Source organism: Aspergillus tanneri, assembly GCF_003426965.1.
Source record: "Aspergillus tanneri strain NIH1004 chromosome Unknown AapTan_4_pilon_pilon_pilon, whole genome shotgun sequence".
Classification (NCBI taxonomy): Eukaryota; Fungi; Ascomycota; class Eurotiomycetes; order Eurotiales; family Aspergillaceae; genus Aspergillus; species Aspergillus tanneri.
Window position 1 is genome coordinate 4,313,332 of NW_022984631.1, and position 23,080 is coordinate 4,336,411.

The 23,080-nt window shown below is 45.8% G+C and overlaps 3 protein-coding genes across 3 annotated transcripts; all 3 read right to left on the reverse strand.

Annotated features, from left to right (window-relative positions):
- Nucleotides 1-11,087: 11,087 nt before the first annotated feature.
- Nucleotides 11,088-12,632, reverse strand: CHIB1_3 (Endochitinase B1; the record flags this gene model as incomplete). The annotated part of the gene is made up of 7 exons (XM_033571221.1): nt 11,088-11,120; nt 11,177-11,531; nt 11,591-11,711; nt 11,798-11,867; nt 11,935-11,994; nt 12,137-12,421; nt 12,480-12,632. The coding sequence occupies 7 exons, from the start codon at nt 12,630-12,632 to the stop codon at nt 11,088-11,090; spliced, it is 1,077 nt and encodes a 358-aa protein (XP_033427253.1).
- A 2,184-nt stretch (nt 12,633-14,816) lies between these two features.
- ATNIH1004_006595 (hotdog fold domain-containing protein) lies at nt 14,817-15,401 on the reverse strand (the record flags this gene model as incomplete). Its single annotated transcript, XM_033571222.1, has 2 exons — nt 14,817-15,221; nt 15,279-15,401. The coding sequence occupies 2 exons, from the start codon at nt 15,399-15,401 to the stop codon at nt 14,817-14,819; spliced, it is 528 nt and encodes a 175-aa protein (XP_033427254.1).
- Nucleotides 15,402-19,686: 4,285 nt separating this feature from the next.
- ATNIH1004_006596 (uncharacterized protein) lies at nt 19,687-22,315 on the reverse strand (the record flags this gene model as incomplete). Its single annotated transcript, XM_033571223.1, has 7 exons — nt 19,687-19,933; nt 19,995-20,365; nt 21,001-21,191; nt 21,240-21,333; nt 21,396-21,908; nt 21,967-22,041; nt 22,127-22,315. 7 exons carry the CDS (start codon nt 22,313-22,315, stop codon nt 19,687-19,689), a joined length of 1,680 nt encoding a protein of 559 aa, XP_033427255.1.
- Between the last annotated feature and the right edge of the window lie 765 nt (nt 22,316-23,080).

The window sequence follows — 23,080 nt, forward strand, 5'->3', positions numbered from 1 at the left end:
CGTATCGCCTTGTTTATGTCGATGAGTCGGGATGTGACAAGCGGATTGGATTTAGGCGCACAGCTTGGTCCCCCGTTGGAGTGACACCAGTGCAGATCTCTCGGTTTCATCGCGACAACGATATCAAATACTGCCTGCATATGCACAAGACGGTGTTATTCTTGCGCGTGTCTTCCAGGGATCCACTGATGCATCAATATTTGAAGATTTTGTGGAGCAGCTGCTTCATCACTGTGGGAGGTGGCCGGAGCCCAAATCTGTGCTGATAATGGACAATGCGTCGTTCCATCATACTGAGCGCTTGGAACAGATGTGTAGCGATGCTGGAGTGAAGTTGATGTACCTGCCCCCATACTCACCAGACCTCAACCCCATCGAAGAGATGTTTGCAGAGTTAAAAGCCTTTATTAAGCGCAACTGGAAGGTATATGAAGAGGACCCAGAGCAAGGATTTGATGCATTTTTAGAATGGTGCATTGACGTTGTGGGTGCAAGAACACAGAGCGCAGAGGGTCATTTTCGTCATGCTGGAAGTACTGTTGAAGAAATATAGTTTCCTCCCAGCAAACAATCGATATTGCCTCTGTGGTTGACGGGTTCGGGCTTGGTTGGCTAACGTCCTGATCTGTTGATGCCTAAAATTTCTGACTAATCATGATAAACCTCTGAGAGTCAAGGCGTCGTGGGTGTCTATTCCGACTCCGAAGAGGGCATGCCAGATCTCTCGAAATCCCTAAGATAATTATACAACACCTCAGGCTTCTAGTTTTTTATTTTTTTTTATTACTATGACTAGCAACTTAACTGTCTCGGCTTGTTGATGGGACTTTCGGAGATCATCTTGAGAAACTGGGGTTATTGCTTGAGTGCTGTTAACGCCTTTCTCTGTTTGCTTTTTACTGATTTATATATTCTCGGGGCCAGCCATGATTGGCTTTTTGAACCGCGACAGCCTCACAAGAACACGTATCAGATTACCCCTCCAACTCCAGACCTTGAATTTAGACATGCCCTTAAAGAATTTTATCCTGCAGTTCTAATACCTACCGTAATAAGTGCTCTTTCTTCTCTAACCAAAGAGTACCTGATCTCTTCTCGCTAAGTTTCACCTTATTATTATGCATGACATAAAATGATGTTCACACACGACGACTATACGGTCGCGTGGATCTGCGCCTTGTCGCTGGAAATGGCGGCCGCGAAGGTCATGCTGGACCAGGTTCACCCTCCGCTCCCCCAGCCACAAAGCGACCACAATGTCTACACACTTGGCAGTGTCAGCGGCCACAATGTGGTGGTGGCCTGTCTGCCTGGCGGTGTCTATGGGACGATATCCGCTACAGCTGTGGCGTCACATATGGTCTCTACCTTTCGGAGTATCCGGTTCGGATTGATGGTGGGTATTGGAGGCGGAGTCCCGAGCCAAAGTGCTGACATTCGCCTTGGTGATGTTGTAATCAGCAAGCCAACCGCCACTTCAAGTGGTGTTATCCAATATGACTACGGCAAGACACTTCGTGACGGACGATTCCAACACACCGGGTCGCTTAATAAACCTCCTCCAGTGTTGCTAAAGGCTGTGTCTCAATTAGAGAGTTATTATATGACAGGAAAAAGGCTGATTAGCAAAATCTTGATTAATGAACTGCACAAATGTGAAGAGATGAGAGAACAGTTTTCGCGACCAAAAGACGACTGGCTATTCCGACCGACATACAATCATGAGGATAGCAAACACAACTGTTCGGCATGTGATCTGACCCAGTTAGTGAACCGTCCCGAGCGGATAACGGATGACCCTTATTTTCATTATGGTTTGATCGCTTCCGGAGATCAGGTCATAAAAGATGCCAAGACTCGCGATTTTATTGCTCAAGATCTAGACATACTCTGTTTTGAAATGGAGGCTGCCGGCCTTATGGACGAACTCCCATCACTTGCTATTCGAGGTATCTGTGACTACTGTGATTCCCATAAGAATAAAAAGTGGCAAGGATATGCCGCCCTTGCTGCTGCTGCCTATGCGAAGGCTCTCCTGTCAGTGGTTCCCACTCACTGCCACAAGAAGAAATCACATAAATCAAGGCAACCAGTTTGGATGGTCCCCTTCGGAAGAAACCCGCAATTCGTAGGTCGGGAAGAAGAAATCACCAGAGCTGAAGGATTGATCATGCAACAGAATGGGCCTGGTAGATTTGCTATCTGCGGACTAGGTGGAGTTGGGAAGACCCAGATTGCACTTGAACTGGCATACCGCATGCGAAATCAAGACCCTGAGTGCTCGATATTCTGGATTCAATGTACCAGCTATGAGAGTGTGGAACAAGCCTACATGAGCATTGCCTCAAAGCTAGGAATGACTGACATAAATCCGGAAGAGATAAAAGAAAAGGTCAAGGCCTATCTCAGCCAGGAGAGTGCTGGGAAGTGGCTTCTTCTTTTTGATAACGCAGATGATGTGGAGATGTGGGGCAAGAACAACACTAATGAACTGGTACTAACGGACTTTCTTCCTCAAAGTGAGCAGGGCCATATTCTCTTCACCACACGCAGCCGGAAGGTAGCTGTGAAACTAGTGTCTTCTCATGTAATAATAATCTCTGAGCCGGATACAGAGACTGCTGTCAAAATTTTACAAAACTCACTGGTTGAAAAAATCTTACTTAATGATTATAATACGGCCATTACTCTTCTTGAGCAGCTGGCCTTTCTCCCGCTGGCGATCACCCAGGCGGCAGCGTATATCAATGAAAATAGCATTGGCCTCTCTGACTATATTATACTTCTACAGGACCAGGAGCCAGATGTGATTGAATTGCTGAGTGAAGACTTTGGGGATAAGAGGCGATACAAAGACACCCAGAATCCAGTGGCTTTAACCTGGTTCATCTCCTTTCAGCAGATTCAGCGAGCAAATGAACTCGCAGCAGATTATCTATCATTCATGGCCTGTATCAATCCTCGTGATATTCCACAGTCCTTACTTCCCCAGCCGAACTCGATCAAGAAGAGAATTGATGCCATTGGCCTTCTCAAGGCGTTCTCCTTTGTTAGTGAGGAAGGCGGGGATCGTTTCTTAAATCTACACCGACTAGTCCATCTTGCAACTCGGAACTGGATGAGAAAGAGCCAACAGTTTAGTCTGCAAATATTGAAAACTGCAGACCGATTGAGCGAGGCTTTCCCGAACAATGACTATACCAATCGGAAGCTGTGGCGGGAATATCTACCGCATGCGTTTTCTCTAATAGCAGAAGCTGACTTCCAGAAGGAGCAGGAGAAATACATTAAGCTTATTGTGAATATTGGGAGGTGCCTGTATAGTGACGGCAGATGGAAGGAAGCAGAAGAGCTGGAGGTGCAGGTGGTGGAGCTCTACAAGCAAGTACTTGGGCCGGAGCATCCACACACTCTGGCCAGCATGGCCAACCTAGCATCCACATACTCGAATCAGGGGCGATGGAAGGAAGCAGAAGAGATGGAGGTGCAGGTGGTAAAGCTCCGCAAGCAAGCGCTAGGGCCAGAGCATCCACACACTCTGACCAGCATGGCTAACGTGGCATCGACATATCGGAATCAGGGACGGTGGGAGGAAGCAGAAGAGCTGGAGGTGCAGGTAATGGAGCTCAGCAAGCAAGTTCTGGGGCCAGAGCATCCGGACACACTGGCCAGCATGGATAATCTAGCATTAACATACTCAGACCGGGGACGATGGAAGGAAGCAGAAGAGCTGGGGATGCAGGTGATGGAGCTTAGCAAGCGAGTGCTGGGGGCCAGAGCATCCGGACACTCTGGCCAGCATGAACAATCTGGCAACAACATACTCAGGTCAGGGGCGATGGAAGGAAGCAGAAGAGCTGGGGGTGCAGGTGATGGAGCTTAGCAAGCAAGCACTGGGGCCAGAGCATCCACACACTCTGACCAGCATGGATAATCTAGCATTAACATACTCAGATCGGGGACGATGGAAGGAAGCAGAAGAGCTGGGGGTGCAGGTGATGGAGCTCCGCAAGCAAGTGCTGGGGCTAGAGCATCCAGACACCCTCACCAGCATGAACAACTTTGCTTATGTACCGGTAAGGGAGTCTGGCTAAACCAAGAGTTGATTTAGTAGTCTACCACGAAGAGACTAAGCTGAAGAGAAGAAAAGAAAAGAAAATATGAAGCTATCGCGTACGCGATCTGTCTATACAAAGGGTCATATGACTGACCAGACCTTACTTCACTGATTGCCTAACCTGGATCCGTGACAGCTTATACATGTAACTACTAGGAAAGGTCCAAGACGCCTTAGCTCTGATGTAAAAGTGTGTAGAGCTCCGCTGCACCTTGTTGGGTCCAGATCATCCACATACCATATCCTCCTCTAACACTCCCAGTGACTGGTAAATAGCAGTGAATTCCCTATCAAAGAAGCCAACCCAGCAAACTTCGGCCAAAGCCTCTACTGCCTTGCCTATCCACAATCATCCCACGCAGATGAAGTCAAACTCCGAACCTGTCTCAGGCGGCAACCAACGGGCATTCGAAGGTTTTTTTTTTTTTTTCGGAGACGATGATCTATGTTAAGCCTTTTACTGCGGCTGGGTTAAATATGTACTTAATATGATTTATGCATCAAGGCTCGACCCGGCCTCCAGCCAGCACTTCAGAGCACTATACTCCTCCTTGGTACCTTCTTTGATTAGTTATGGTGACATGATTGGTTAGCTTGGGGGGCAGAGGGACCTCTCCAAATATTAATAATCACGTGTATCTCTGACGCTAACAAGGTCATTGGATGGTTACAGTATATAAGATAAACTCCTCTTTAATTTCTTCAAATATCTTTCTAAAAAGGTGGATCTGGGTGGGATGATGCTTGTATAGTAAAGGTAGTTTAATGGTAGAGAATGGTCAAATTTTCTATTGAAATTCTTTACACTTGGTATCATAGAGGCGTATTGGAACGAGCATGATGTCGGGCCAAGAGGGCGAATGATACCACTACTTGTTCTCTCTCTGTAATGGTCTTGCTAAAAAAGGTTAGAGTGCAGGACTCTAGTCTTGGCAGTGGGACTCCGAGAAAACAAAAGAGTGATTTAGGCGGAAGCCAATTTCGAATGTCGCTGCCCTATGCGGTATCTGCCGATGACTCGAGTGCCGGACAACGGTAGGTATTTTGCGGAGTGTATCTGCCGGAGGAGAGACTGTACCATAGCGGAGAAAGACAGTGTATCAAAGAGAAGCTTTTGGAATTGATCGCCGGATATCCAATTTGTGGTTGTGGTTGTGTGCCGAGCGGAAGCTAAACACGGCCCGATGGCGATTCCGCCCGTGGGTGATCCCGAAAACACCCAAGGACGCCTGAAAACTCTGCAAGGAGTAATGACGAGCCGACGCTGGCCCAGCCCAGAGGGCCAGGACAAGGAGACAAACACAAAACACGCGATCCCCCTCTGGATTTCAACGTCCAGATGACACCAGTAACCGTCACCAACCAGATGGTCTGGGCGCTGATTATCAACCTAAAGAAAACCATCGCTCACCAAAACATTACTATTGAATCGACCAGAGCAGAAATCCAAGAGATTAAAACGGGACAACAAGATCTGCGAATGAAAACGCAAAGCTACGATACAGACCCTTCGATCCCAAATCGAAGTACAGACCCTATCTACCCCTAAGTCATGGGCCGCAGTTGCAGCCGGCCCACCCCTACACGATCCCAATACAACCGTTCCACGCCCCCGAAAGGAACCCAATTGTGTTCGAATCAGCACTGCACCAACCTTGGATGAAGACATTGATAATGATCGGTTTACGAGATTCCTGCCTACCGAGGCAGCGAACACACATATCAGAGCTGCCTTGCTAAACGCAGAACCTACCAAGGAAGTGCAAGTCGCAGGCATTGGCGCGACGAAAACAGGATATATCATTAGATTCCGAGACGCTCAGTCCGCCGAGGTGGCCCGGAACAACACCGAGTGGTTAGAGGACCTGGGAAACGGCACTAAAGTAGTGAGACCTCGATTTGGCATTGTGGTTCACCGAGTCCCGACGGAAGACTTTGATCTGGAAGGGAATAAGAGAAAAGGAATAGAGAAAATCATGGAAGAAAATGAACTCACTGGGAGAGGCTTCCTGGTGGAAGATATTGCATGGCTGAAGAAGAAGGATAGACCCCTGGGCAGATCCGCTTCGATGGGTATCTGGTTGAACTCACCAGAGGCAGCAGAATGGATCATTAACAACGGACTCTTAGTAGGCCAGAGATATATTGGGAGTGTTGAACTATACCGAGTCGACCAGAAAAGGTGCCGCCGCTGCCAACAATTCGGACACTTGATCTGGTCATGCAAGGAACAAGTAAAGTGTGGACATTGCGCGGGCCAACATGACCAGCGCCACTGTTTCCCAGGAATAAGACCTAGATGCTCAGACTGCAATGGAGAACACCCTACAGGGGACCGGGCGTGCGAGACACCCATGAACCCCAGGTTATCCCAATAATATCGAACCTCCGAATCCTACAATTGAACATTATGAAATCCAGGGCCGGGATGGAAGCCCTGATCAATGACCACCAAAGCCAGAATCTGGATATACTCCTAATTCAGGAGCCACCAATGACCGCATATCACACCCATGTTAACCATAGCGCATGGCGACTCTATCGACCAACATACGCTGATGAATCAACTCGATCCCGCAGCCTCCTCTATGTGAACAGGAGGGTCTCTACATCGTCACATCGCCAAATCCACTGCAACCACCCGGATGTCGTGGCTATCAAGATCTGGACCCCAGAAACCCAATATCTCATTCTTTCAATATATATCCAACCAATAGAACTCTACCAACCGGTCGAAGCCAACAGCGCCCAAAAAGTTCTAGATGAGATCCAAGCGACCATCCAGCAACACTCCAATGAAAATAATCGAACAACCAAACTTATCTTAGCGGGTGACTTTAACCGTCACCACCCGGCATGGAGCCACCGCCCGGTACATCACCGCTTCGCGGAATCTGCGGGAAGAGCTGATTAATTTCTTTCAAACCCACGAACTACAATGGTGCCTGCCCCGAGGCCTGCCCACATTTTGGTCCCTTAACAACCCCGGGAAGACATCGGTCCTAGACCTCACGCTCACCAATGACACAGCAAGGTTGATCAAATGCCAACTTTACCATGAACACTACGGATCAGACCACCGTGGAACATACTCGGAATGGAGCCTATTGCCTGAACAAACTGTAAAGCCCAGGCCTAAAAAAGAGCATATGACCGAGCCGACTGGACGAAGGTGGGCCAGAGCATACTCTCCCTGGTTAACCTTAACCCACAACCACAGATTTTATCACCCCGGGACCTAGACCAGGCTAGACAACCTAATTCAATCAACAACCACTGTCCTCGACCAACAAGTCCCAATACTGAGACCATCACCATACTCCAAACGCTGGTTCACGGTAGAGCTTAAAACCCAACAGGTTGAGGTGAACCAGGTTCGCCGAAGATGGCAAGATGGCTGCGCCACACTAGGGCCTAGCCACACAATAACCAAGATCCTCTTCCAGAACATGCAACAGAAAAGGCGAGAGTGGACAAGAACTATTGAAAAAGCAAAAGCAACTCACTGGAGAGAGTTCCTTGACAAGGCAGGTGAAGGCCACCTATGGAAGGCAGCAACCTACATGCGCCCGCGAGACGCCCACTTAAGTGTCCCAACGCTCAAGGTGGACACCGAAGAAGTAACAGATAATCAAGAAAAAAGGCTAAAGCATTCCTGGAAGCCTTCTTTCCCAAAATGGCAGACGCTGAGGAGGAAGAACTAGCGGCTCCTGTAGAAGAACTGCCATGGGAACCGATCACCGAGCTAGAAGTGTATCGATCTCTTAAGGTTGCCAAAGGCACCACCGCCCCGGCGAAGATAGAATCCCGACACTACTATGGAAGCACCTATGGACGCACCTGAAGGAGATAATTACCAAGATCTTCACCAAATCAGTGGAACTGGGCTACTACCCCAGCCAATGGAAACGGGCGCGTATTATAGTGCTACGCAAACCAGGTAAACCAGACTATTCAGCACCTGGAGCCTACCGGCCTATCTCACTGTTGAATACCCTGGGAAAGTTACTAGAGGCTGTTATGGCCCGAAGACTTTCCTACTACTGGGCAGAGAAGCATGGACTACTTCCAGATACACAGTTTGGAGGCAGACCGGGACGCAACACTGAACAAGCCTTGCTAGTGCTCGCCAACGCTATCGATCGAGCATGGCTGCGATCAAAGGTGGTCACGCTTGTCGCATTTGATCTAAAAGGCGCATTTAACGGAGTAAACAAGACCAGCCTCGACGCCCGGCTGCGAGCCAAAGGCATCCCATCCAAAGCTCGACAATGGATTCAAAGTTTTATGGACAGCCGGAAAGCCAGTGTCACATTCGATGACTTCGAGACAGCAATCCTACCATTAGAGAACGCAGGTCTAGCACAAGGATCTCCACTGTCACCCATTCTCTTCGGTTTCTTCAACTCCGACTTGGTAGATCAACCGGTTGATTATAATGGTGGAGCATCTGCCTTTATTGATGACTATTTCCGCTGGCGAACCGGCCCATCGGCAGAGGCGAACCTAAAGAAGATCCAGGATGAAGATATCCCCCGGATTGAAGCATGGGCCGACGAACGGGCTCCTCCTTTGCTGCAGAAAAGACGGAGCTAATCCACCTAACCCGGAACAAGAGAGAACATGGTGTAGGACAGATTATTATAAATGGCAAGGTTATCAAACCCGCCGACACGGCGAAACTCCTGGGAGTTATCTTCGACAAAGAGATGCGATGGAAAGACCATGTGCAACAGGCAGTTAAACGAGCAACCAAGGTTAATATAGCATTGGGGGACTAAGACATCTCCGGCCAGAACAAATGCGACAACTCTACCAAGCATGCGTGACACCAGTAGTAGACTACGCATCTACAGTCTGGCACAAACCACTCAGGGACAAAACGCACCTGCGGCTCCTGGGCACAGTCCAAAGGACCGCTCTCATCCGGGTGCTCTCAGCCTTCAGGACAACCTCAACAGCAGCGCTAGAAGTGGAATCCTATACACTTCCTACCCACTTGCGACTAAAGCAACGCGCACAGATCGTGGTTGCCCGCCTTAGTACACTTCCGGAAAACCATCCAATCCACGGTGTGATAGCACGGGCTAGGATACGAAGCGGACATAGGAATCCCGACCCCCGGTTCCCCTAGCAGAAACCATGCGGACGATGGACCTAGACCGACTACAAGCTCTGGAGACGATTGACCCGAGACCGCTAGCACCATGGCGAACACCGGCCTTTACCGAAATCGATATCGAGCACGACCGAGAGAAAGCCAAGGCCAAGGCCTTAGCTAGGGAAATGACGAATAGTATTACTGTTTTCTCAGACGCCTCAGGGCAACATAACCAACTAGGAGCGGCGGCAGTAGCCCTGGACCAGAGTCTCCAGATCATAGGATCGCGACAGATTTGCATCGGCTCAATGGAGTGCTGGTCGGTATATGCCGCCGAGCTTATGGCAATATATTATGCAATCGGCTTGGTCCTTCAACTGGCTCAAAAGAACCAACACACCCTAAGCCCCAATCGGGAACCGGCAACAATCCTTAGTGATAGTATGTCTGCATTACAGGTAATAGCAAACGCATGGAACAAGTCTGGTCAGCGAATTATCCAGGCTATTCATCAGTCTGCTGGAGAGCTGAAAGCACGTGGAATCCCCTACGGCTCCAGTGGGTTCCGGGACACTGTGACAATCCCGGAAATGATGCAGGGACCGCCTGGCGAAGGAAGCAGTTGGTCCAGATAAAAGGCATCCCTTTCAACGCCTCTTGTCACGCGAAAAAGCGCATATCCGAGACAGAATCACTGAGGAGTGGGAACGAGAATGGAGGGCCTCAAAGAAAGGGGGCACCTCCGCCGCATTGACGCAGCCCTACCCTCAAACCACACGCGCCGGCTCTATGGCTCGCTCCCCGGAATCGAGCCTACCTGCTTACGCAACTCCGAACAGGCCACTCATGGCTTGCGACGCATGGTATGCGACACGGCTTCCGAGAAACAAACAGTGTGAATGTGGTGCACCGAAACTGTGGTCCATGTACTGATTGATTGCCGCGGCTGAGCGGGCTACGACAAGAGCTACGGGGAAGATTGGAAGAGCATTTAATAATATTTCAGATATGCTGGGAGGAGCAGGGCAAGGTAAGGAGGGTAGGTTAAAAGATGCCACGCAAGGCAGTAGCATTTTAAATGCAGTACTGGACTTTGCAGAAGCATCTCAGAGATTTCGAAGTCGCGCGCCACGAGGGCCGCAGAACAGAACACCAGGCATCGGCCAACACAGGCCTTGACGAGGCTCCAAGTTCGTCGGGAAGTAATAGTTTGCTGTAAATAGATGCACATATAGAGCAGTGATAGGGGTATCCTGCATATCGCCTTAGGCGAGGGGTCAGCGTATGAATACTACTACTACTACTACTACTACCACTATATCACTGATCTATGTCTACGTCTCTGGGAGTGTCATCGTGCAAAATAACGGAAGATCTAAAGCAATCAGGTTTCTTTCTGATACTCACCTTATCGTACAATTCCAAACTTATCCATGGACCCGTTAATGAACAGCTTCTCCACTCAGTTTTTGGAAATTCTCTACCTCTGTTGCAATTAGGGCAGGGATGAAGCTCAACTTATCTACACCATAAAATAGCGAGCCGAAGTAGGCGTTAAATAGATTTACCGGATTATTATTGCTAGCGCCAACAATTTTTCGAGACAGTTTCGAGATAATTATTGCATTAATGTAGTAGCAATACACAAATATATTGGCAGCTATCTAGCGTTTATATGGCTTAGGCCAATACAGACATATCTGTGACAATCACTACCGGAAATCAATATAAACATGGGTATGCAAATCTCCGCACTAGATGGTCTAGTGCCTTTCTTTAACCCATATAATATACTACTCCTTCTCTTGCATTCCTCCGCGCAGATTATCATATTGCGAAGCAGGGTACTCCAACTGGTTCTTATTTTGTTCAAAAGTTTTCGCCCCCGACAGCACTGACAAACTAATACCATTGTTAGAAAGATTCCGCTGGAAAAGACTCAGGCAGGAGAAACACACCGTGGTAATTAAACTATTACTGCCCGTCTTATCCGAACTGCTTTCCCACCACATTGCACCTCCCAGGCCTTTGGCTTTCACATATTCCCCTTTCATCAGTACCACCTGTGGGTTGTCATATGTGATCAATGTCCTCATGGCTGGATCATAGCTGTAGCTCGCAATGATATCTGTCGCCACATGCTCTTTGGAACCTGGCTGCGGGAGGGCTTTGTAATCCCACACTCCATTCTGCCAGCTGCCATGGCCAACATCGCTAAATGGACTACCAATCCCGTCAGTGCCGGTAAATGACCGGCCATAAAGGGGAATGCCAAGAACAATCTTATCAGCGGCGACTCCAGCTGCAAGGTAGCTATCAACTGCTTGGTTGGTATTAAAAGAGGTTGACCGGGGTTGGATATGCTATTATACACATTGGACTGGTGACCTGTGATGGTTGAGAAACTCCCTGCGTAGTCATACGCCATGAGATTCCAGAAGTCCAGTTGCTGATCCATATCCTTGATATGCAAGGCGTTGATATTCTTTGGGCCTAGAAAATCAATGCGTCAGGGCCTGTTAGATATATGAAGTGTTAAGGGGGAAAAGAAAAAAAAAAAAAAGAAATAGAAAAAGTACCTGCCGGAGATGCCGTGGTAAGAAGAAACCTCTTTCCTCCTGCGTGTGTAGAGCTGTAACAATTAAGTTCCTGATCAGATGTTTGTAAGCTGAAGGATAAATTCTAGAACAAAAAAAAAAAAAAAAAAAAACCTTACATTCCTCACTTCCCTTAGGAGGAGAACAAAATCTGCAGCTTGCTGATCATTTGCCGGATACTATAGTTTATTCTCGTTAGCACAAGATATTTCCAGGGAGAAGGTATTCCATACCTCCCAATCAATATCTAACCCATCAAAGCCCAAGTCACCTAGTAACTTCACAGCTGTTTGTGCAAATTTTTTCGGCCAGCATCTGTACTTGCTGGTGCTGCAAAATTCGATGAATAGGTCCATCCCCAATGGAAAGGAGCACTTTAAGGTTACGGTTCTTCTTCTTCAACAGATACAGCTGCTTTATACATCCATACACATTATTTCCGGGCTCTGACCAGGAGTCGTCCGGATAATGCTTTTCTATATCCGCGTAGGTGTCCGAAAGATATACCTCCCCTGTTCCATTGTCGATATTGGCAAATGCGTATAGAACGTGTGTGAGCCTGTCCACAGGAAGGTCCTGCGGGTTATGGTTGCGACCATAAATTGCCTTAATGATAATCAGTCGTGAAAACTGGAGTGTGATCATATGCAAACAGAACACTGACCCAATTTACAAAGTAAGCAACAGATCGATAACCAAAGTTCTCACGGGCTTCCATGGCGCTGCCACGCTTGCGACTTAAACTCGCAGCTATGTCTGCAGAACAGACACTGGTAAACAGAAGGAGGACACTCAAAGTTAGGCTCTTAAAATGCATTGTGCAAGGCGCGAAGGTAGCAGTGGATAAATATGAGTGGAGCTTTGTATATATATGGTAAATGTAATTTATTTTCTGGCAGGAACTTTACATCGTTTTAAGAGCGTTTAGAAGTTTTGTCATTTGTCCTGCTATTTATTCTGTTCTCCTCTATGCTAGCCTTCTGGGATTTTGAACTTAACACTATCCTACTATTGCACATGTGACCTGCGAACCCATTTAGTAATAAGGTGGGCGGAAGCACCTGCTTATGCCATGTATTTAGTACTTAGGCCTGGGGCATCTTGCAGACCCATTTGGGTACTGCAAGCCGTTGGTTAGGCTTATCATAACACACCATGAAACTTGGCCTTCTAGCAATCTTTCGGGAAGAGTTCCGGATTTTCCCGTTAAATCTTAGATCTCTATATCCGTGAGGATAATACTATGGAGATTCCAGCACTGAAAAAGCATTTGTTGAATGAGGAAGATAAAGATCTCCTACCCTACTGCTTTACAAGATGTCCCACCAGCTGATCCTATGGTTGATGAAAAGTAGTAGTGTTTGATCAATATTTGCACTCAAACTATGTAATATCAAGTTGTACACTTGTCGGGAATAACGGACTTACAGCAGGATAATAGCCTTTCCTTTATTAGGGCTACTAGGCTAGGCATTAGTCACATTTGATGACATACCATATATTACTTCAAATTGGAAGATTGCACAGTTGTTTTGGGATCTGCATCTCTTCGTCTAAGGATAATTATATAGAAGAATCAATGCATCATACCACGTTCTCGTCTCCTAACGGAAATTAGTAGCATAACAGCCCATTTTATTTGCATAATTTGGTCGACACAGCAGACTTCAGGTGATATTCAGCATTCATAGTTATCGGTACATCATGTATTCATTGAATTGATAACCCTCATTCTTTATTTGTTCTTGGTATTTCTGAACCTCTCTCTCCTGCTGGATCAAAACACAACAAGGACAACAAAAGGAACCGAGACAATCTCCGCATTCTGAACCTACTATATGAAGTCGCTCGCGTATTATGCGCCGCTTTCTCGCCAATAGCACCCAGTGTAAGCAGCAGGAACCAAGACATACGAGTAGACAGCACTAAAACTTGCATTAGTTAACTGTAGATAAAAATTAATAGAACAAAGGCATACGTTTCCATTGCATCCATGACAGTAATTATCATCATCTCCTTCGGGGTCATTTAGCCGAGATAAGGTCTTCCCAAACAGCCAGCACGGTAGAAAACTCGCGCACACACCTATATTTTAAATTAGCATTTGGTATAAGCCTGTATATACTACATACATGTCCCGATGTCAGTACAACTATCAAAGAATTTATAGGACCACTGTCTTTCTCCTGCGTTGCAGTTCATTCCGGTTATGAGGCAAATCTTAATTTACTGCGGCGAAATAAAAACATCGACCTGGGAAAAAAAAAAAAAATGAAGAAAAGGAAGAAAGAACTGGATAACAGTTTGAACATTTATCTTCATGATGTTGTGGGAGGGATATTTACATTATTGCAGGTTATAAGACGGCATTTAATCTGCGTGCCCGTTTGGTGATGACAGGAGAAGCACTAAAGTACCTGCCGCAGACGTTTACCAGATGGGCCTAGGGCACATTGCGAACCCATCTGGGTAGGGTAAGTCCACGGTTAGACTTGCTGTAGCATAAGCCGAGAACTCTAATCTTGTCACATTATTACCGAAAGGACTCTATTCTGGGTAATTTCCATCAGCCGGCCAACACTGTGCTCATTTTTATAGAGTCAGAGATAAAATCAAAGCTAAGGCTACTAAGCGAATTCTCTGATTTTAGAGAGCCTTTTACTTTTTTTTTACTTTTAATGGAAGTTATGACTGCTTATGGCGGCGCCGGCCGGCGATTTGTCTAGTTAATGTGAATAAACCTAGATTATTTGGGCTAGAGGCTTAGCCTTAATGGTAATTTGCAAAACTGTTGGCAATATTCTTCACAGGTTTCTAGCCTTTGTTATGTAGATGTTAATATAGCTAGGGTGCCCTAGGGTGATAGGGTATCCATGAATTATGAGTAACATGACAAATCTAATTAGAAGGTCTGACAACCAAAATCAATCGAAATCCCTCCTCCAAGCATGTGCCAGATTATGGCAAGTTTTCCTGAAGTCACAGGTTGTTTGTACTGTAGTTAATTTCGGGGCCGCACAAATAACGCATCCGCTTTTATTGCGTCAACCATATCACCCGCCTTACTCCCAGGAATCTGGATAGATGCTGTAAGGTAGATTTTGCGCCCTTCCACTTTCTCTGGTCTTGCACATAGGCGGATAGGAGCATCTGGTGGAACCGAGTGTGCGAAGGATGTGTTGAGGTAGGCTGTGAACGCCGGCCGGCAGCAGTCTGCAAGAATACGGTCTAAGAGCAAGACAAGGTATCCACCAAACATTTTGCCATCGTAGTAACACATCTGCTGCCGTGGGCTTAATTTTATAAGAGCCTCTGCTTCCATTCCTAGGGGATGACGTTGGAAGGTAGGGTTATAGCCTTGCAATAGAGAGCGAAGTAGCTCTTGTGAGGATTCTACCGATGGCTTCTGTTGAGGAAATCACTGTTAGTATTAAAAGTGGCTGTGTTTTGATGGGCAACATACGATCACTCTCTTTGGGATATCTTTTACTTCGTTATATAAGAGGCTAGCTTGGTAGGGTTGTGCTTGCCCCTGATACCCGCGTACAGTCTGATAAGTCAAGCGAGTCGCAAAGTGTCGAGACATTGTTGTGAATTTTGATAAATCTTATTTCGTTGACAGAATAAAAACTTGTAATGTGGCGGATCTTAAGTTAATGTGAGATGTACAGCTACTTATAGAATGATATCAACTTCCGAGTCTAAGAAACCGAATACCATATTTAGCCATATTTGTGAAAACTTCTCAAAAGTGCAAAAAAAAAAAAAAAAAAAAAGGCATCCTTTTGCTGCGTAAGCGCTGATCTGCGAGCCGATTTGGGGTCGCACTCCCCTGTCCCTCTCCATTAAATGATCGAGCTGGTTGCGACCCCATTTCAGTATGGCAACTGCACGCAGGGAGACGATAACCACCTATTTCACTCTGCTATTATGGTCTAAGCCTATTAAGGACACAGCCAAACTCCCATTGATCTATGATTCACCGTGAAGCTATGATGGATGGGAGAAATTTGGCTTAGTACAAAAGCTACCTGCGAGCCGATTTGGGACCGCACTTTCCCGGCCCTGTCCCCACTATACCATCCCCACTATAAGCGTAAGCTAGTTGCGACTCCATTTCGGTACGGCAAGCCCACTGTATCACAGGGTAATGATAACCAACTAAATGCTAGACACAGTACCAAACCTAGTCCCGGTAAGCATGGCACTGGCTGGTGATCTTCCTAGTAGTCTAACGCGAACTATTGCCTTTCACTCTGATTGCAAAAGCTCTTAATTTTCTCGTTAAACTAAAGCCACCACGATCTTACAACTGCGGTAGACAATATAACTTAATATGAAAATTAATCTAAATAGCTTGAGCTTAAATACTTAAGTCCACACCTCAACCTGCCAACACTGCGTCCAGGTTTTATAGACTTCACCGCTAAGTTCAAAACTAAGGCTACTAAAGCCAAGCCTCTAGCTTTGAAGAGCATTTCATATCCTCTCTTTAACTTTCTACAGAAATCGTGACTGCTCCTCATGGCGCGGACCGTCGAACTTTGTTTGCCGGTAAGAACATATATTTGAGATGAACGAGGAATAAGCATAAACTAAACGCCTTTCGAACCAGATTTCAAATCCCAGTGATAATTTACAAAACAAACGTTCCTGTCGGACTTTACCCGACAATTCTATGGAAAAGCAGGCAGATATGGATGTAAGTGTCTCACCTTTTAATACTTGTACTTTTAGTGATTCATGTTTCCTATAGTTGGCAGAAGCACTCTTACAGAAACTAGTAGCTTTAAAAACTCGCCGTTTTGCACAGAGATTAGCCATTGCCGTTTACATGGTCGGGCCTACCCAGAATACGTCCTGGATGATTGAAGGTCTAGAAGAGGGATTTGAAGTAAAGAAGCCAACAGATAAATTTTACAGTGTTTGTGAGGTAATGGCACGGGAGGGATATTTTAAAGCCATGACATTTGAAAATAAAGCAAACGAAGACGCAGAGGGCAATAGGGCCGCTTCTAATACATAGTATCTGGTGGAATGAGGCGGCCGGGCTATAGCTCTTGATCACTCTCTAGCTTGACAAAGCAGCTTAAGGAATTTACTTTGCATTGGAGTTCGCTCGATCTAATAGTTAATCCAGTTGCGGTTTGTAAAAATTATCTATAGCTATACACATTAAAGTAGGGCAAATTCCATGAGGTACTCGGGAACTGAAGCCAAGAAGAGTAAGCTTTTGGCAAATCTGTTGAATGAGAGGGAAATGGTAGAACTCCGAAGGAGTAGGTCAAGGAGACAATCTTAGACAGTTCAGAAGTTGTGGGCCCCGAGCCCACAAGTTCCTGGCAGGAGAAAAAGACAACATGCCCTTTACGCAACTGCGTCCCGTGGTCTGTGAGAAGGTTGTTGATTGTCTATTACCTCTTCGAACGAGGACTTAAGGTAATCGCTATCCATACAAAAGTCACGTGCCAATCCCCGAATTCCTCCACTACACTGTACAGAGTTGTATCCTGGGGCATCATATCAGCTAGCTACAATCTTCCAATTCGCCAACCTACTGCAGTAAAAGTTAGCTTTTATCTCCTCCATTGCCTACTGCTAGAGGCCATGACGATGAAAATGAATGCCTTGGCCTGAACGTCGGGTCACCAGTTAAACTATACTAGTGAGTCGACTAAACATAATACTGATCCGTAAGTCTGATTTTAGTCATTTTATTCATCGCTCTCTAATGCATGCTTGATTTCATAAGAATAGCCTGCGGAGCTATTTGAGGACGCATCCATCTCAATTACGTTAGTGACCGGTACGACGTGCCGCGGGCCCATCTGGGTACGGCAGGCCTAACCCACTATACATATGTAACCCGCCACATTTAGCGAGGTCGGGACCCACTGTATCCGAAGACGATGATCACAAGCCATGTTCTAAGCTGGTAAAACCTGCTAATCCCCGGCACAAATCAAAGGTTAACAACAATTATTTACTCTACTATTTCCAAAGTGCTTAAATACCTGCTGAGCTCTCAGTTAGACCTCTCTGGATCGGTTTTTCCTTAAAGACTACAGTGCCAAAAATAATCTTTTTTTAGTCCAGCCTAGTCAAAATATTTTTCCATTGCTCGAATTTCCAGCTGGAACTTTAAGTTCACATTATGGTAGTGCTAACTAATGAGTTTTGTGTCAAGGTAAGCAGTTTCTATGCCATTACTATACCAGGGAGATTAAATAAAGGCTAAACATTACCGAGTTAGATATTCTACGACAGCGACACAGACAACAAAGATTCCACGAAATTCTCATTTCGAGATGAGCTGGAGCCGCTGCAAAACCAGACCTCAATGTGAGTACCCTATCTTCCTATATGTACAATATAAATCTCTAGTTACTTATGCGTCCCTTAGTACGCAATTGAATTCCTTCAACTATTAACTGCTTTTAAAAGCCGCGACTGGAGGCGGAGAATGACCATTGTCCATTATCTATATAAACATTTGCAGGATACATCCTTCTTGTACCAAGTTGAAGGGCTCGAAGTGATGGTCCCATCAAGCAGGTTGCTTGACGTCTACAACTTCCTGAAGACAGAACTTGCTAATATCGAAGCAAAGCCTAAGGAAGACGCAAGCAATAGAACAAACTACTCGGAGTGTACATAGCATGCTGCATCAACAGCTGGAAATTAATTATACTTCTCCGCAGTATAGAGCTCAGGTCAAAAATTCCACAGATTTAAAGCTACTACTCACCACAAAAGATATATTTTACATTTTATAGAAGCCTTATTTTCTCTTTTTCATGTAGCGAAAACATGCATACACTTCTATATAGAACCGCATAGCCGACGTATTTGCGCTTCATTTCGTCTAATCGTAGGAACTATAGGTATACAACATCGCGTATCCATAATTTGGAAGTAACAATATTCAACTGTTCAATTTCGAAGACTAGCCGTCAGTCTCAAAATGACTTGTATGTTCTTAATTATTCAGGACATTGTGGTGGGCTGGTGCTTATTCACCTAAACTCCACGCTATTATACTAGCCTAGAAATATGGTAAAATGCTACTTTCAGGAATGCCTAGGACATTACTGCATTAAGATTTGCTGCGAGCCCGTCTTGTCCAGAGGCTATTTGACAGAATCTTGATAGAAAGAGAATATTGACAACACTGGAGTATAAATTTATTAATCAAAAAGAAAGTAGCACTGTCATAGGGCAATATTCTGGGTGCAGAACTGGAGCAACTTAGTGTAAGTAAAAGGACTGGCGGCTTTTACTTTATGGTAAAATAAAACGGGCTGCAACATGAAAACTGGTTTGCATACGAAAAATAGTGATTTTGGATTCCAAAAGTTGTTAAGGGTCATTGTTTTCTAAGGGTACTAAGAGGGTGCGGAACGATTTGGGAACGCACTCGGCTACTTCACAACAGCTGCGGTGCCACTTAGGTACGGCAGGCCCACCTGCGGAGTTAGGAAATTGCGACTTCCCCATGCGCTGCCTGCTCATGACATAGCGGTATTGAATAATTGAGAGTCTGGAAAAATGACGGCCTGATCGACATATGCTACTGTGGCACGTTGCGTCTGATTTACACATGGCTCAGCTGTGTAACATTATATTGGCTACCTATAGAAACTATTGAGTGCAGACTTTCTAAAATGTGCATATATGGACTAAAGTGATTCGAATCATGATAAGATACAAACAACTGACAGAAAGCAGCGGTTGAACTGACCCCCTTCCCTCACTAAAAAAAAATCAAAAAGTTTCGGAGCGTTTAGCATTTACTGCCATTATTAGTACATCGGCCTCTAGTGTCCTTTCCAATGCCACCTGCCTACATGCCGAGACATTGGTGGATACTGTCAGGAGCTTCCTTGGAATCCTGGGCTGACCCTCTGGAAGCCAGCCTTGATCTCCATTTCATGTTCCTTCTTGACACTTTCAAGCTTCCCGAATTGGTAGATGATGAGAAGCGCCAGGGAGCCGGAGACAGAAAGTCCCGTGACGATGGTTGTCAGAACGGCCATGATTGACCACTCGCCCTCCCGTGCAGTATAGACATTGACGAGCGTTGTGATCAATCCAGCTAACGCATTGAGAAAAGTTGGACTATTTAGAATACATAATTAGCTGTGATTGCTGTAATTTTCTGCGAAGGTGTGTCTCTTACACGAATAATTTGTTAATAAGCCATATATAGTTGCTTCTTCGCTCCCATGAAAGCCAGGCCATGAGCACAGCACCAAGTACCATGAAAAAGCACGCAATCGCGAGCAACGGAGGATTCTGAATGGTATTGAGAATGACCTGACCAGCTTCTGTCTTCTCCAAGTCTTCCTTTAAAGAATGGGATCGCTGCAGTGAAGTAAAAGTGCCAGGGACTACTAAGTATCCAGCGAGTAATGCCCAATGCGCAGCACCAGCGAGTACATTGTAGAACCATGGAATATCCTCAAGAAGCATGTGTGTATAGCGTGTTTCAATTGTATAGGTTGTATCGCTTCGGTGGAGAGACGTGACTTTTTCTACCTTATCTGAGGCCTGAGAGAGTTCCATTTTCCATTAGCATTCAATAATCACCGAAGGAGTCTGGACTTAGGACTTAGAAGTCGACCGTTTCAATCTTTATATTCGCAAGGGATATTACGGGTGAGCCATGGGTGAGCACTGTCTCCATCACCCAAGTGATCGACGTGAAGTTGGCCCAATGGATGGCAGCCATATTCCCAAGTAAACTGAAACGCCGAGATAGTTATTTGCTTCTCCGTGAGCATTTCCCCTTGGTTTCAGTATACAATAATACGGTACAGGCTTAGGTACCTATAATTTTCACGAATGCGGTAGAAAGCTACGTGCCAGGGCTGAACAAGTGAATAAATATATACGCTAGATTTGGATCATAAGATAAAGTTATGGAAACCACATTCATCATGTAAATTTATTCTAACATAAGAGATTGGTTGCCTGGTATAAATTTAACATTGAGATAAGGAAAGAGTTCTAATTATCTGAAAAAGTATCTGGCTCATTACTCTCCAATTCATGCTTTCGCTCTTTCCCTATCCTACAGAGGATATGAAGCGGTCGGAGGCACCATTGTGTCGCGTTAACTTCTAGGAATGGATGCTTGAGAACTGATAAGCAGCAAAGTCAAATTTGTTTTTACTCAATCTTACCTGAAGAAGGCCCTTTGCCGTTGCTGTTGGTGGAGCACCAGCGAAATCTTGAGCAAGAAGTCCTGTTGTGCCGCGTACGTTGACGTCTTTCTCAGGCGTAAGAAGATTCTGAGCCATACGACAGACCGCCTGAACGTCTCTAGCTTTACCCAGAGGATTGGGTTTCTGAAGTAGGCTATTGCCAATACCCGCTACAAGTGTTAGCCCTCAGTCAGTACTGATAAGTGAAGGTTAAATACCGATCTTCACGTCACCCTGATCAGTAATAAGAACATTGGACAATGTAAGGTCTCCATAACAGGTGTCCAAATCCTCGTGGATATAGATCAACCCCTTGAAGTATCTGCAAATGTTTAGCTTAAGAGTAAGGAATAAGATCCACTAAGAGACCTTACAGCTTTGCAGATAACAGCAACCTCAACCTCGCTGAGGTTAAAGACTGGAGATAGCTGTCTGATCTCGTTTAGAGTGATTCCCCACTGGTTATAGAGAAAGTAAATATTTCCTTTTAGAAAATATACTTCCTCGAGGCTCAACACATTTTTATGTGAAACCTGTCTGATGCGATCCAGGGGGATGTTCTTTGATTCAACCTTTTGGTGAATGAGGAAGCCAACAGGAAACCCATCCTTGAATTCAATGGCATGGACGTTATTCCAAGGAGGGTTCAGCCCAAAAAAGACTCTATCCACCTGGTCATATGGGGACCCATGTTTAACGAACTCGGGCCGTGCGGGATCATCATGGAAAGACACGGATGGCAAGAGCTTCTTGGGGAGAACTGTCCGCCTACAGTCTGGTAATTCGACTGGAGAACCTAGCTTTTTTGCGGGAGCCATTTGTGTGGAGACAGAATAATGTAGAAATGGAGGAAGTCTGCGTTGTTTGGGGTAGGATTTTGCACTGTACTGATTCTAACGTCAATATATATGCGCAGCAAAGCGTACATGAACTGTTCCGCAGTACCACAGGTCGCCAGCTGCAGACCTTAACAGGGCCGCGGATGGCGTCTCGCACGAGCCCGAGATCCACTCCGCTCCACTACAGTAATGTACGTAAGGAGTTTGTGACATGAATGTGTCGCTGCAGCTCTCATGGAACATCCCTCGGTTGTAAGATAGCTGACCGATATGCTGTACTCGCGATAGATTTCATGACTCGAGATGGCAGTGAGGAAATTACTTTGCTGCTGCGAGACAATATACTGATCGTTCGGTAAGGTAAATATGGATAGTGCGACCCCAAAAAGGTCTGCGGCCGGCGTGAAGGGCGTAATGGCCTCGAGAGGACCGTCTGTTTTCCCGCAGATCCACATTGCTCTGGAGCGCCTGTTGGAATAGATTGGTTGCCAAGTTTAAATTTAATGAGGCTGAAGACTGGATATACTGTAGCTGTCTAATCGTTTAGAGTGCTAGTCCCATCTAGTATTATTTCCACATGGAGCGAAATATATCTCGCTCCAAGCATGGCACCCTGTCGAGAAGTTGAAGAAAACAAACATCCCTCATAAGTATTCCTACATTCCACACTGCATAGTCTCGTAGCAAATGTCGAAGATTGTCCATATATTCGCTCTCCTCAAATACAAAACTCAGCAATCTCACAACATCTCCTGTCCGCTCTTCGAAAAGAGTAAAATTGGCCAGTATGTTTGCAATTCAGTAGAGTGACAGTGCACATAATGAGACCCAATCCGACCTATAGGCAAAGCGGTAAACGTGGAGCGTGGGCCAGGAAGAGGTTAGTGTAGTCCTCCGCAGGATCTGTATTCGGGCAAGCCTCGCGAACAATGATTACATCAAGCCTCTCTAATGCAAGACGACAGAAAGCAGGAAACTTTGATGGATGAAACAAATTTCCGGTAAGATAAGTTGGGGTCCATTGTTCTGCTGCCTTCCGAGATGGTTCTTCATCGTTGTCGGATTTATATTCGGCGTCCTCACTGGCCGTGGAAATGGGGCGGGAAGCGAGTAGTCGCCGGTGTATACGAACTCACAACAACAACCGAATGTAGTTTCATCCACATTTTCGATCTTCTTGACTTTCCTGTGAGGACTATTCGTGACTCGGATATCGATTT